Raw genomic sequence first — 13,255 nt, 5'->3', positions numbered from 1 at the left:
GTAGCTTTTTTTTTTTTTTTTGAGACGGAGTTTCGCTCTCGTTACCCAGGCTGGAGTGCAATGGCGCGATCTCGGCTCACCGCAACCTCCGCCTCCTGGGTTCAGGCAATTCTCCTGCCTCAGCCTCCTGAGTAGCTGGGATTACAGGCACGCGCCACCATGCCCAGCTAATTTTTTTTTTTGTATTAGTAGAGACGGGGTTTCACAATGTTGACCAGGATGGTCTCGATCTCTTGACCTCGTGATCCACCCGCCTCGGCCTCCCAAAGTGCTGGGATTACAGGCTTGAGCCACCGCGCCCGGCCAGCTTTTCTTAAACCCTTTACTGGGTTGTGCTCTTCTGATGATTACAGGCTTAGGAAAAATGAAGAGGATGCTACTACATTTTGGGCAGGTTGAAGGGTATAAACTACGTAGCAGGAAGAAGGGTTATGCCAAAACCACCCCTTTTGTCTGTTTCAAGACCATTCTTGATGTTAATTTTAACTTGATTTCTCAGGGATAGGGAGTTGGGAAGCAGTGAGATATGCTCCTGGGCCAGCCTTCTTGCCCTCCATCCCAAGCTTTCCACCCATAATCCTTTAGGGTTAGCCATATTTCTACCTCAGCCAAGTTATTAATATTTCCATCTCTTTGAAATGCTTTTTTTCTCTGATGTAGTAGCGCCTACAAATATATGTACATGGGCAGATAGCTATAATCATAAAGCTACTGCTATGCCTGTTATATGGTCTACAGTTCTTGCCTTTTTCTGTACTGCCTGTTATCATTGTGACAGTATAACCAAAACTTGTATTTATTCATCAAGGACCACAGGGTTCAAACAAACAAATATTTTGAGGGTTAGGAAGGATTTTGAAATTCAGCTCTTTAAATTATTATTGTTAGCACTTTGCCATCCTGCACCCATATTCATTTTTGCTCCTACTGATTTTGCTCTCTCCTTTATGCCCTCATCTCTCCTACTTTCTTCTTTTTATAATCTTTTTCTTCCATATTTCTTCTGGCATCAACACTATTGCCCTCTGGAGTCTTGTTTAACTCTAGATCTAAAAACAAGACTGTAATCGTTGCAGGCCCTACTTTGGCAGAATTTGGTAGATTTTGGTAGATCCTGATTCCAAGTTCCTTTTGCCTACCAAACACCCAAAATCACAACACTGCTTACAGAAACATAGGTCCACACACCAAACAGTATGTTTACTTTTAGTAATTTAATGTCTATTTTCTTTTAGTGACCATGTTTTTAAACATCCAGTTCACATTGCCAAAAATATAAAGCAGCAGTTACCAGTAACAGGTATGGTTAAAAATGTTTCTTTGGTTTTTCAAGAAAACAGATATTTAGGTAATCAATATAGCTAAAAATGTACATTGGCCGGGCAGGGTGACTCACACCTGTAATCCTAACACTTTGGGAAGCAGAGGTGGGCAGATCACCTGAGGTCAGGAGTTCAAGACCAGTCTGGCCAATGTGATGAAACCCCATCTATACTAAAAATGCAAAAATTAGCCAGGCGTGGTAGTGGGCACCTATAATCTCAGCTGCCTGGGAGGCTCAGGCAGGAGAATTGCTTGAACACAGGAGGCGGAGGTTGCAGTGAGCCGAGATCATGCCACTGCACTCCAGCCTGGGTGACAGAGTGAGACTCTATCTCCAAAAAAAAAAAAAAAAAAAAAAAGTCTATTGGTATATTGGCCCTCTAAAGTATAAGCCACACCTTTGACTCTTTCTGTTGTAAATGCCTTCTATTAATATCCAGACTCTTTCTGTTTATTTACCAGCATGACTGGATGCATAGTACTAGGCTAAGGTTTATGAAAAGCTTGATATTTAATATATTTTATAAATGTCTGATTCTTTTCATTAATCAAAAAATCTTCCATTTTGCAATTTTTTCCAGATCCGTTTACATTATGTTCAGATATAATAAATAAAGAAGTAGTCAGTTTTTTAGCAACTGACAGTTGTTCCAAAATGTTGACATATAGGTGCTCAGGTAAGTATTTTTTTAATTGTAGTTGTTTCACAGTCAAAGCCTTTTATGATATTAGTTAACTAGAATTTTTTTTTTTTTTTTTTTTTTTTTTGATATGGAGTCTCACTCTGTCACCCAGGCTGGAGTGCAGTGGTGCAATCTTGGCTCACTGTAACCTCCACCTCCCGGGTTCAAGTGATTCTTGAACTTGAACCTCCCAAGTAGCTGGTATTACAGGTACCCGGGATCACACCCAGCTATTTTTTTTTTCCCGTAGAGACAGGGTTTCACCATGTTGGTGAAGCTGATCTTGAACTCCTGACCTTAAGTGATTCACCCGCCTCAGCCTCTCAAAGTGCTGGGATTACAGGCATGAGCCACCACACTTATTGTAATTAACTAGAATTTACAATAGTTCTACAGTATGATTTACTTTGTTTCCTTTGGAGGAATAATACTGTGGAATATCAAAACATTCAAATTAATTATCTTCTATCTTGGCCAGGTGAGGCAGCTGTAATCTCAACTTTTGGACGGCTAAGGCTAGAGGATTGCTTGAGGCCAGGAGTTCAAAACCAGCATGGTTAACATAACAAGACCTTGTCTCTATCATTAAAAAAAAAAAACCAGAAAGAAAAAAGAGAAAAAAAAAAAAAAAGCCAGGCACAGTGGCTCATGCCTGTAATCCCAGCATTTTGGAGGTCGAGGCAGGAGGATCATGAGGTCAGGAGTTCGAGACCAGCCTGGCCAAGATGGTGAAACCCTGTCTCAACTAAAAAAATTACAAAAAAAATTAGCCAGGCGAGGTGGCAGGCGCCTGTAATCCCAGCTACTCAGGAGGCTGAGGCAGGAGAACCGCTTGAACCTGGAAGGCAGAGGTTGCAGTGAGCCAAGATCGCAACACTGCGGTGACAGAGCGAAATTCCATCTCAAAAAAAAAAAACAAGCCGGGCGCTGTGGCTCATGCCTGTAATCTCAGCACTTTGGGAGGCCGAAGCAGGTGGATCACCTGAGTTTAGGAGTTTGAGACCACCCAGGGCAACATAGTGAAACACGGTCTCTACTTAAAATACAAAATAATTAAAAGGGTGTGGTGGTGCATGCCTCTAGTCTCAGCTATTTGGGAGGCTGAGGCAGGAGAATCCCTTGAGCTCCAGAGGCGAAGGTTGCAGTGAGCCAAGATCATACCACTGCACTCCAGCTTGGGCTACAGAGTGAGACTCCATCTCAAACAAAACAAAACCAAACCAAACCACCTTTTATCAGCATCAGGTTGAACTTCCAGTATTCCAAAATTCGTATATATGAATCAACACAATACCTTTTATTACTTTATCTTTTTGTCCCGATACCATCTATTAATTAAACCTTACTGAGAAAAAAAAAAAACCTTACTGAGTAAAATAAACATTTGTTGTTTTTACAGAGCCATTATTACTAGGTATGCATTCTGGATTATTCTGTAAACATGGGCATTAAGTATTAAAAATACCTATTTTTATATTTATAATAAATATGTAGATATTTCCAGTGTTTCATGTCCATTATTTATTTTTTCTGCAGGGCTCTTGTAAATGTCCACAATACTTATTCTATCCCCTTTCCTCCTCCTTCACACCCTGGTAGTTCCTCTTTGTTCATCTTGCTGTTGTACTCTGCTCTATGGACAAAATTGAGGTTCTCTACATACAGCTCAGAACATCATTGTTCTTCCCTCTTGGATGAAAAGGTTATCTCTGTTCCTCTAAAGCTGATGTCTAGCCATAATCGGAATCCCATATGTCTTTTTTATCCACATTTTTTTTTTTTTTTTTGAGATGAAGTCTTGCTCTGTTGCCAGGCTGGAGTGCAGTGGTGTGATCTTGGCTTGCTGCAACTTCTGCTTCCTGGGTTCAAGTGATTCTCCTGCTTCAGCCTCCCAAGTAGCTGGGACTACTTGTGTGTGCCACCACACCAAGCTAATTTTTGTATTTTTAGTAGAGACTGGGTTTTCCATGTTGGCTAGGATGGTCTCGATCTCTTGACCTGATGATCCTCCTGCCTCGGCCTCCCAAAGTGCTGGGACTATAGGTGTGAGGCACCGTGCCCAGCCTATGGTTATTTCAAACTCTGCCATTTCATCAAGTACCAAATTTCTTGAGAATTATTTTAAACATTTCCCTTACCCCAATAGCTCATTATTCATCAAATCCTTCTAATTTTACCTCAGAAATCTCTCCATTCTCCCTGCAAATGCCTTGTTTTGAAATCTCTCCATTTATTTTCTGTAATACTAAAGTAACCTCTCAACTGATCCTCTTGCCTTCAGCTGCCCTTTCTACAAGACAAATGAAATCATGTCATCTTACTGCTTAATAAATATCTCTATGTTCCTCCCTGTTGCCTTGAAGAGAGTTAAAATTCCTTAGCATGGCTTTCCAGATTCTCCTTGGTCTGGTTCCCTGCAATCCTCCTCAGCCTCACCTTTTCTCCCACACTTCTCTGTACTCTAGCCATATTAGAGTGTTCATGATTCTCTAAACACTATGTTTTTTCACACTTCTGTGCTTTTGCACATCTTCATTGTACTGAAATGTCTTCATCTCAGCCAACTATCTGTGTGGCCAACTTCTAGTCTTTTAGGAATGGGCCACTGATACAGTTAGGTGACAAGCTGATGGAGAACTTTATAATGGATGGACATGGCTGACATAACCTAAACCTACCGATTTATCTTTTTTAAAAAATGTTTTTCCAACTTTTATTTTAAGTTTAGAGGTACATGTGCATGATGTGCAAGTTTGTTACATAAGTAAACATGTGCCATGGTGGTTTGCTGTTGATCTATCTTAATATTTTTTTAAAAAGAGGGAGTTTCTCTGAGCCTACTCTGGCTCAAGAGGCTGCCCAATTACCTTTTTTTTGAAAAAAAAAAAAAAAAAAAAAAAGAGACAGAATATGTACCTCTTAATGTGATACAGTAAGAAACACAAAATACTACCTGCATGGAATTCTAGTAAAAACACTTGAACCTGAATCCGACCATTTAAATTTAATTACTACTTTATAGGACACACAAGAACATTTTAAAGGACACAGCTAGGATGCAATCAGCAAAACTTAGCCTTTGAGAAACTATAGTACAAATGGCCTAGTATCTTCAATAAGTAAATGACAAGGAAGAGATACTTCAATAAGTAAATGACAACTGATGAATTAAAAGCAACTAATGTATCAAAAAACTGATAAGATTAAAAGCACCTTGACATATATTAACTGAATATAAGTCAGACACAGTGGTGCATATGTCTGTAGTTCCAGCTACGTGGGAGGCTGAGGTGAGAGGATTGCTTGAGCCCAGGAGTTCAAGTCCAGCCTGAGCAACATAGTGAGACCCTGTCTCTTGAAAAAAAAGAAAGGAATGGTGGACCTTATTTGGGACATGATTCCAATAACCAACTTGCAAAAGAAATTTTTGAATTGATGGGGCAAATGGAACACTGGATGTTAGATTATATTAAGCATGATTTTTTAGGTGTCACAATAGTTTCATGTGTTTACAAAAAAGATCCTGGCCAGGCGTAGTGGCTCATGCTTGTAGCCCAGAACTTAGGGAGGCTGAGGCAAATGGATCACTTGAGCCCAGGAGTTCAAGAACAGCCTGGGCTGTTACATAGTGAAACTCCATCTCTAAAAAAAATACAAAAATTAGCTGAGTGTGGTGGTACATGCCTGTAGTCCCAGCTACTTGGGGTGGCTGAGGTGGGAGGATTGCTTGAGCCCAGGAGGTTAAGGTTGTAGTGAGCTGAGATCATGCCACTGCACTCCAGTCCCAGGTGACAGAGTGAGACACTTCTCAGAAAAAAAGTCCTGGCTGGGTACAGTGACTCACACCTGTAATCCCAGCACTTTGGGTGGCTGAGGTGAGAGGATTAAGCCCAGGAATTTGAGACCAGCCCTGGGAATGTAAGAAGACCCTGTGTCTATAAAAAATAAAAAAATTAGCGAGGTGTGATGGAGCACATCTATAGTTGCAGCTACTTAGGAGGCTGAGGCTGGAGGATCGCTTGAGCCCAAGATGTCAGGATTAAGTGAATTGTGATTGTACCACTGCACTCCAGCCTGGGTGACAGAGTGAGACCCTGTCATAGGAAAAACAAAAACAAGTCCTTATCTGTTAAGGATAGATGTGAAGTATTTACAGATGAAATGATACTTTAATGTAAATTCTAGCTGTCATAATCAAATGAATATATGGGGACAGAGCTGAGTAGATAGAGGTATAAATAAAACATTATTGGCCATGAGTTAATAATTATTGAAGCTGGGTATGGATACATGTGGGTTCAGTGTTTGAAATTTTACATAATAAACAAAAAAGATGACTGAGGCTAACGATCACTTCTTTTGGTTATCTTCTCTTAACAGTGACTCTTGTTCAAAACCAGACAAACTAGATGTTCCTTTTTTTTTTTTTTTAAAAAGAGACAGAGGTCTTGGCCAGGTGCAGTGGCTCACTCCTGTAAGCCCAGCACTTTGGGAGGCTGAGGCTAGTGGATCACCTGAGGTTGGGAGTTCGAGACCAGCCTGACCAACATGGAGAAACCCTGTCTCTACTGAAAAATAGCCAGGGCATGGTGGCACATGCCTGTAATCTCAGCTATTTGGGAGGCTGAGGCAGGTGAATCACTTGAACCTGGGAAGTAGAGGTTGCAGGGAGCCAAGATTGTGCCATTGCATTCCAGCCTGGGCAACAAGAGTGAAATTCGATCTCAAAAAAAAAAAAAAGAGAGAGACAGTGTCTTATTCTGTGCAATGATGTGATGATGGCTCACTGCAGCCTTGAACTCCTGGTCTCAAGGGATCCTCCTGCCTCAGCTTCTTAAGTAGCTAGGACTGCAAATGTGTGCCACCACGCCTGGCTATTTTTTTTTTTTTTTGGTAGGGAGAGGGTCTCACTGTGTTGCCCAGGATGGTCTTGAACTCTTGAGCCCAAGTGGGAGGATCACTTGGGCTCAAGAGTACAAGACCATCCTGGGCAACACAGTGCTGGGATTACAGGCATGAGCCATCACGCCCAGCCCTAGATGCTCTTTTTCTTTTCTTGTTCTTTTTTTTTTTTAAGATTGAGTCTTCCTCTGTTGGCCAGGCTCATGTGCAATGGCACGATCTTGGCTCACTGCAACCTCTGCCTCCCGAGTTCAAGCAATTCTTCCACCTCAGCCTCCAAAGTAGCTGGGATTATAGGCACCCACCAGCATGCCCAGCTAATTTTTGTATTTTGAGTAGAGATGGAGTTTTGCCATGTTGCCCAGGCTGGTCTTGAACCCCTGACCTCAAGTGATCTGCCCACCTAGGCCTCCCAAAGTGCTGGGATTACAGGCATGAGCCACCACACCCAGCCTAGATGCTTTTTCTTTTTCTTTATTTTTTTTTTGAGATGGAGTCTCACTCTGTCACCTAGGCTGGAATGCAATGGTGCAATCTTGGCTGCAACCTCTGCCTCTCGAGTTCAAGCGATTCTCCTGCCTCAGCCTTCCGAGTAGCTGGGACTACAGGCGCCTGGCACCATGTCCAGTTAATTTTTGTATTTTTAGTAGAGACAGGGTTTCACCATATTGGCCAGCCTGGTCTTGAACTCCTGACCTTGTGATCCACCTGCCTCAGCCTCCCAAAGTGCTGGGATTACAGGTGTGAGCCACTGTGCCCAGCCTAAAGCACCATAATTGTCTGTTCGTACCTCCTTCCCAACACTTACTTTACACTGTTGTATTTGTTGTCTTTACTCCCTCACATGATTTTGAGCTTCTTGAAGTATTCATAGTTCCTGATTTTACTTCAGTTACCATCATATAGATATTTGCTTTCATAGATTTGTTACTAGATATTTTGTGACATCTATACATAACTTTAATTTGTTTTCTTTTAGGTTGCATAGCAGTAGAAAAATCCCTGAATAGCCGAAACTTTAGCAAGCTCTTGCACTCTTGCCCATACCAATGTGATCGTCACAGAGTCATTGTGGAAGTTGAAGACAGATATAAAAGTGAACTAAGGAAGTCACTTATCTGTAACAAAAGTAATTAATTCAGCAGCTTTAAAAGTATAATTATGGCTATACCTTCTGAACTATTATCTAAAACATTAAATACATTAAAACCTAGAGGATAAAATAATGTTAAAAAGAATATCTGTCTCTAAGCAACCAGTAATTCAAGATGTACCCAAGGAGTAGTCTTGGACTCTGTTAGTTTAAAATTTTTTCCTAATTTACCTAAGGATTCCAACTAGATGGGGAAATAAAGGAAATATATTAATGGAATTGATATGCTATTACTCAGATTGATACGCTAAGTGTGCTAAATGTTTTCCATATTTTTCAGAAATTCTGCTGACCCCACGTAGAAGACGACGACTCAGTAATGAATCTACTATCCCTGGAGGAATAAGTGAATATATTTAATTTATATATATTTTTTTTTCTTGAGACAGGGTCTGGCTCTGTCACCCAGACTGAAGTGCAGCAGAGCAATCGGCTCACTGCAGCCTCCATCTCCCAGGTTCAAGTGATTATTCTGCCTCAGCCTCCTGAGTAGCAGGGATTACAGACACGCACCACCATGCCCAACTAATTTTTGTATTTTTAATAGAGACGGGGTTTCACCATGTTGCCCAGGGTGGTCTTAAACTCCTGGCCTCAAGTGATCTATCCACCTCGGCCTCCCAAAGTGCTGGGATTACAGGCATGAGCCACTGTGCCTGGCTGAATATATTGAATTTTTAAATGAACTTAAATTTCATATATTTCTGAGGAAAAAAAGAATAGCTGAGTGGTTGTTCTTAGTCCCATCATTAATGGATCTTAAATGGTAAACCTTGCCTCTGATGAGGGTCATACCTTCTAATAAAAGAGAATTTCCTCTTCATGTTGCTTGGTCACCCATTGCCTGCCAGCAGGGGAAGGAGCAGGAGGAAACTAACATTTATTAAGCACCTGCTAGGTGTTAGGTGTTGTGTAGACATTATTTTCTTTAATTCCTATGGCAATATTGTAAGTTAGATATTAATTTGCTCCTATTGTAAGGCATAATTATTAATAGTTGGTAATTAACAGAACTTTAATTCAAAAAGCCATTCTCCAGAAGGCCTTGTTCTATCTTCATATTTCTATTTTAAGAACAAAATTATTATGTACAAGCATTTCAGAGAGACTTTCCAGGAGGTTTTTGTTCATAACTATAGCCCTTGAAACAATAAAAATTGAAGAGACAAATAGTTTAAACCTTAAAACTCTGCTTAAAAATCAAAATTCTTCTTAAACAATTAGTTAATTTATGGGAATTTTTTTTAACTATATATAAGGTTAACATTTCATGTTGATCACCATTTCCAATTTATCAGAAAATTAAATAACATTATCATTTTCTTTTATTCATATGGAGTTAATACCCGCTGACTAAAATTGGCTGGATATATTACTTATCAGAGTAATCTAGGAATTAGTAACATCTATAGAGCCACTCTGTTATTTTTTACAGAGACATTTGGACTTGATACATTCAGGAAGCATTTTGCCACATATATTTATTTGGCTATTTTCACTGCCAAAACTTTCAAGAAATATCAAATTTGCTTTTTATATTTGGGTCTTTTTTTAGATTAAAAGTTCTGCATGCAAATTATAATTAAGTATAGTCCCACTACAGATGAGCCCACTTTCTGAAATAATACTTTCTGTAGTAATTGTTAGAAAATGGATATTTTTCATAGAAACATCATGGATCTTGTTCTTGACAAGGACTTGGCATCAAATTAGTAATAGATTTTTTTTAAAAATGTCTTAAAGCAAGTAGGTAACAACAAAAAATATTCTGTAATCCATTTGTATAGTAAAATAGTTTGCAGAGCTTCATGAAACGGGCATAATAATGGTTATACGATGATTATATACAGGGGTCTTATATACCGTTAAGTGACATTGAGTTCAGAAAAAAACATACTTTTTTTTTTTTTTGTAGGTTAAACTTGCTTTAGCTAAAACCAAATAATCTGGCCTAATTTTTTAGAATTTAGAAAGGAATCTTGGGAAAGTAGTGATTCTTACATTTCTTTCACAAGCAAGCCAGGAATATTTGGTATGTTGCCATTTTTTCCCCTCTTGATAAACTTACCTTTCTTTTAGGACACTTACTACCATTCATTTAATTATACTTTATACTAAAATTTGAGCCCAGTATTTTGAGAAGGGACCACTGTACTAAGCATTTACAGATTTCCCCAAGGCTCTATTTCAGAATGGATTGGTGTTTTGAGAGGGCTTGAAAAATAAGAGTCCCTAGAATTAAGCCCATTTTTCCCTGCTCTTCCCTAATACCTAGTCAATATTAAGAGGAGCACTAAAGAAGCCACAGAGCAGGGAGTTTAGGGTGTAGAGAGCTGTTTCCTTCTTCCAGGCTGCCCAGTACTCTGCTGTAGGAATCTTAGAGGATTTGGACACAGATGTTAAGTATAAAAGTCAGGGGGATGGCAGCCACAATGGAAAAGGGGTTTTACATGATCAACTCCAGGGATCAATATCCTGAAAGTTATAGTAACCAACCTAGTTCTGATTATTATAAGTTCAAATCATTTAGCAAGGGAAGTTGAAACCTATTTCTTGGATATCCACAGTTTTCCAGTAGACCCAAAAGGAAGGAGTAATTTCATTGATATGTTTTGAGATAGTTTTACCAGTAACTTTTTTCTCTCAACAAGTATTTATTGACCACCACTGTGTGTCAGATATTATTCTCAGCACTGGGGATACAATGGAGAATAGAATAGATAAAAATTGCTGTCCTCATGGAGCTTACATTCTAAATAATACTATCAAGTAATCAGACATTATTTACACTGATTTCTCAACCTTCTGCTGGGAAGATTTTCTCCTCTGTTTTAAAAGGTCTGAACAGTAGCTCTTAGGAAAGCTAAACAAATGGCTGTCTTGGCCTGCAAGGGCAAGATTTTCTAAGATTTCCAAGTTGACCCAGGACAACTGCACCCAGTACTACTAAAGTATATAACAGCCTCAAGTGGAAATACAAAAAACTTCTCCTCACCAGCATCTACCTACAATGATAACATGAGATAATAATAAATAAAAAAGCTTAAAGAAAACTATTTCCTAGTAATCACCACCAGAAAATGTTTGTTTACAGATAACAACTGTATATTCTTTCTGTTATAGAAAGTATCCCTTAAAAACCAGATAACTAAAAACTTCCTTCCCCATTTTGCAGCCTATATTTTGAGTTTTGATCTAGCTGACCACATTTTTAAAAGCAAATTTCAAAAGACCTCTATTCTTAAAATCATTATCAAACCTAATATTTAAAATAACAAGTGTTGATATTCTTTTCTATTCTATCAAGTTATGGAGCCCTTTGAGAAGACTGTATCTGTAAGATAGGTAAGCTATTTGTTTTTTATTTTTATTTTTATTTATTTTCTGAGACGGAGTCTTGCTCTGTATTTTTTTTTTTTTTTTTTTTTAGACAGTCTTGCTCTGTCGCCCACACTGGAGTGCAGTGGCGCGATCTCTGCTCATTGCAACCTCTGCTTCCCGGGTTCAAGCAATTCTTATGATTCAGCCTCCCAAGAAGCTGGGAATACAGTCATGTGCCACCATGCCTGGCTACTTTTTATATTTTTAGTAGAGAGAGGGTTTTGCCACATTGGCCAGGCTGGTCTCGAACTTCTGACTGCAAGTAATCCACCTACCTCAGCCTCCCAAAGTGCTGGGATTATAGGTGTGAGCCACTGCACCTGGCTGGTAAGCTGTTTGTTAACTGGCCTCACAGGAATGTTGAATTAACAATCAAATGTTTATAAACTTTTGTTTCTTGATTGGAAGATACTGTATTACTATTGTAGATTAAGTTATAATTACTGAAGAAGTCACAGTGATAGCAACTAGCTTAACATTAGGCACTCAGGTTTTTAAAATTGAAGTGGGTTTCCACATGATGAGTAGCCCTGGCATTTCTCTCTATAGTTTATATCCTTAAGTATAAGTTAAACATATCCAAATAAGCACTTATTTGCATCTCAGGACCTTTGTTCAGCAAATACTAACATATTCTACAATTCTAATTACAGAAACAAGAAGAATTCGCAAAAACTTTACTGAAGAAGAAGTAAATTACCTTTTCAATGGAGTTAAGAAAATGGGAAATCACTGGAATTTAATTTTGTGGTCTTTCCCCTTTCAGCAAGGACGGAAGGCTGTGGACCTTGCTCACAAATACCACAAGCTGACCAAACGCCCCGAGTGTGCAGCTTCTTGATTGGAAGAAGACTGTCGGTTTTTAGTTTGGATTCTTAAAATACAGTGCCTTGAAAGATACAATATTACATTTAAAGTATTTTTCTAAACTCTCATGAGAAGGAATGTGGAAATGAGGATACAGTTTTCATTAAACAGTTTTTGTGATGCTGAAACTCATCAAATTATTACAATGATTTATAAAGCAAATATATTTTCAGTATATAGATTAGTAAGATAAAATTCCTTCATAAGATCAAACATTTGTTTAGGAACATGCTTTTATTTTTCCTTAAGCTTAAAGGACATAGAGAAAAGAATGATGAGCCTTTAAACGTTATTTGGCATTATATTATAATAAATACTATGTGAGACATTTGGATTTTAGTGTTTTTACACTGTGCAAATGTCCCTCCCCAGAATTCAGAAAGTATAGTTTCCCAAGCTATTTAAGGTTCCTACATACTAAATCAATATTTGCCATTTTGTTAATTAAAATATTTCCTTGGCTGTGGTGGTGGCTCACATTTGTAATCCCAGCACTTTGGGAGGCCAACGTGGGAGGATTACTTGAGGCAAGGAGTTTAAGACCAGCCTGGGCAACAGACCCGCATCTTTACAAAAAATTTAAAAATTAGCTGGATGTGGTGGCATGCCTCTGTGGTCCTAGTTACTTAAGAATTCGAGGTTGTAGTTAGTTGTGAGTGTTTCACTGTATTCTAGCCTGGACAAGAGAGCGAGACCCTGTCTCTTTAAAAAGTTTCCGTATTGTTTACTGTAGTAAACAATATTCTTCTAAAGGCTAATTGCGATGTTGATTTGAATACTCCCACATTGTATAGTCAGGTTCACTTCTTTTTGGTGTGTGTTTATTTGCTTTAGTTTTTTAGAAGTGGCTACACTTTCCCTTCTCTCTATATATCTTTATCCTTCATATTGATGAGCCCTAGCTACTTGGTGTTGCAGCAGAACAATGTCACGTCCCCTTATGAGT

The 13,255-nt window shown here is 38.9% G+C and overlaps 1 protein-coding gene across 3 annotated transcripts in view; it reads left to right on the top strand.

The window, feature by feature from the left end:
• TERB1 (telomere repeat binding bouquet formation protein 1) overlaps positions 1–12,771 on the top strand; it is a 49,737-nt gene extending 36,966 nt beyond the window's left edge. For 2 of the 3 annotated variants that reach the window (XM_064383162.1, XM_021667070.2), the window contains 5 exons: positions 1,236–1,300; positions 1,905–2,000; positions 7,888–8,037; positions 8,342–8,407; positions 12,096–12,771. In XM_064383162.1, the coding sequence (XP_064239232.1) occupies positions 1,236–1,300; positions 1,905–2,000; positions 7,888–8,037; positions 8,342–8,407; positions 12,096–12,283 (565 nt within the window). In that variant the 3' untranslated portion in view covers positions 12,284–12,771. The remainder of the gene's footprint in view (positions 1–1,235; positions 1,301–1,904; positions 2,001–7,887; positions 8,038–8,341; positions 8,408–12,095) is intronic. The other variant, XM_064383164.1, reaches the window with a different exon arrangement.
• The last annotated feature ends 484 nt before the right edge of the window (positions 12,772–13,255 follow it).

This window comes from Aotus nancymaae, unplaced genomic scaffold (assembly GCF_030222135.1).
Source record: "Aotus nancymaae isolate 86718 unplaced genomic scaffold, 86718_ANA_hifiasm-v0.15.2.pri h1tg000030l, whole genome shotgun sequence".
Lineage (NCBI taxonomy): Eukaryota > Metazoa > Chordata > Mammalia > Primates > Aotidae > Aotus > Aotus nancymaae.
This window is presented reverse-complemented; position numbering and strand designations above follow the sequence as displayed.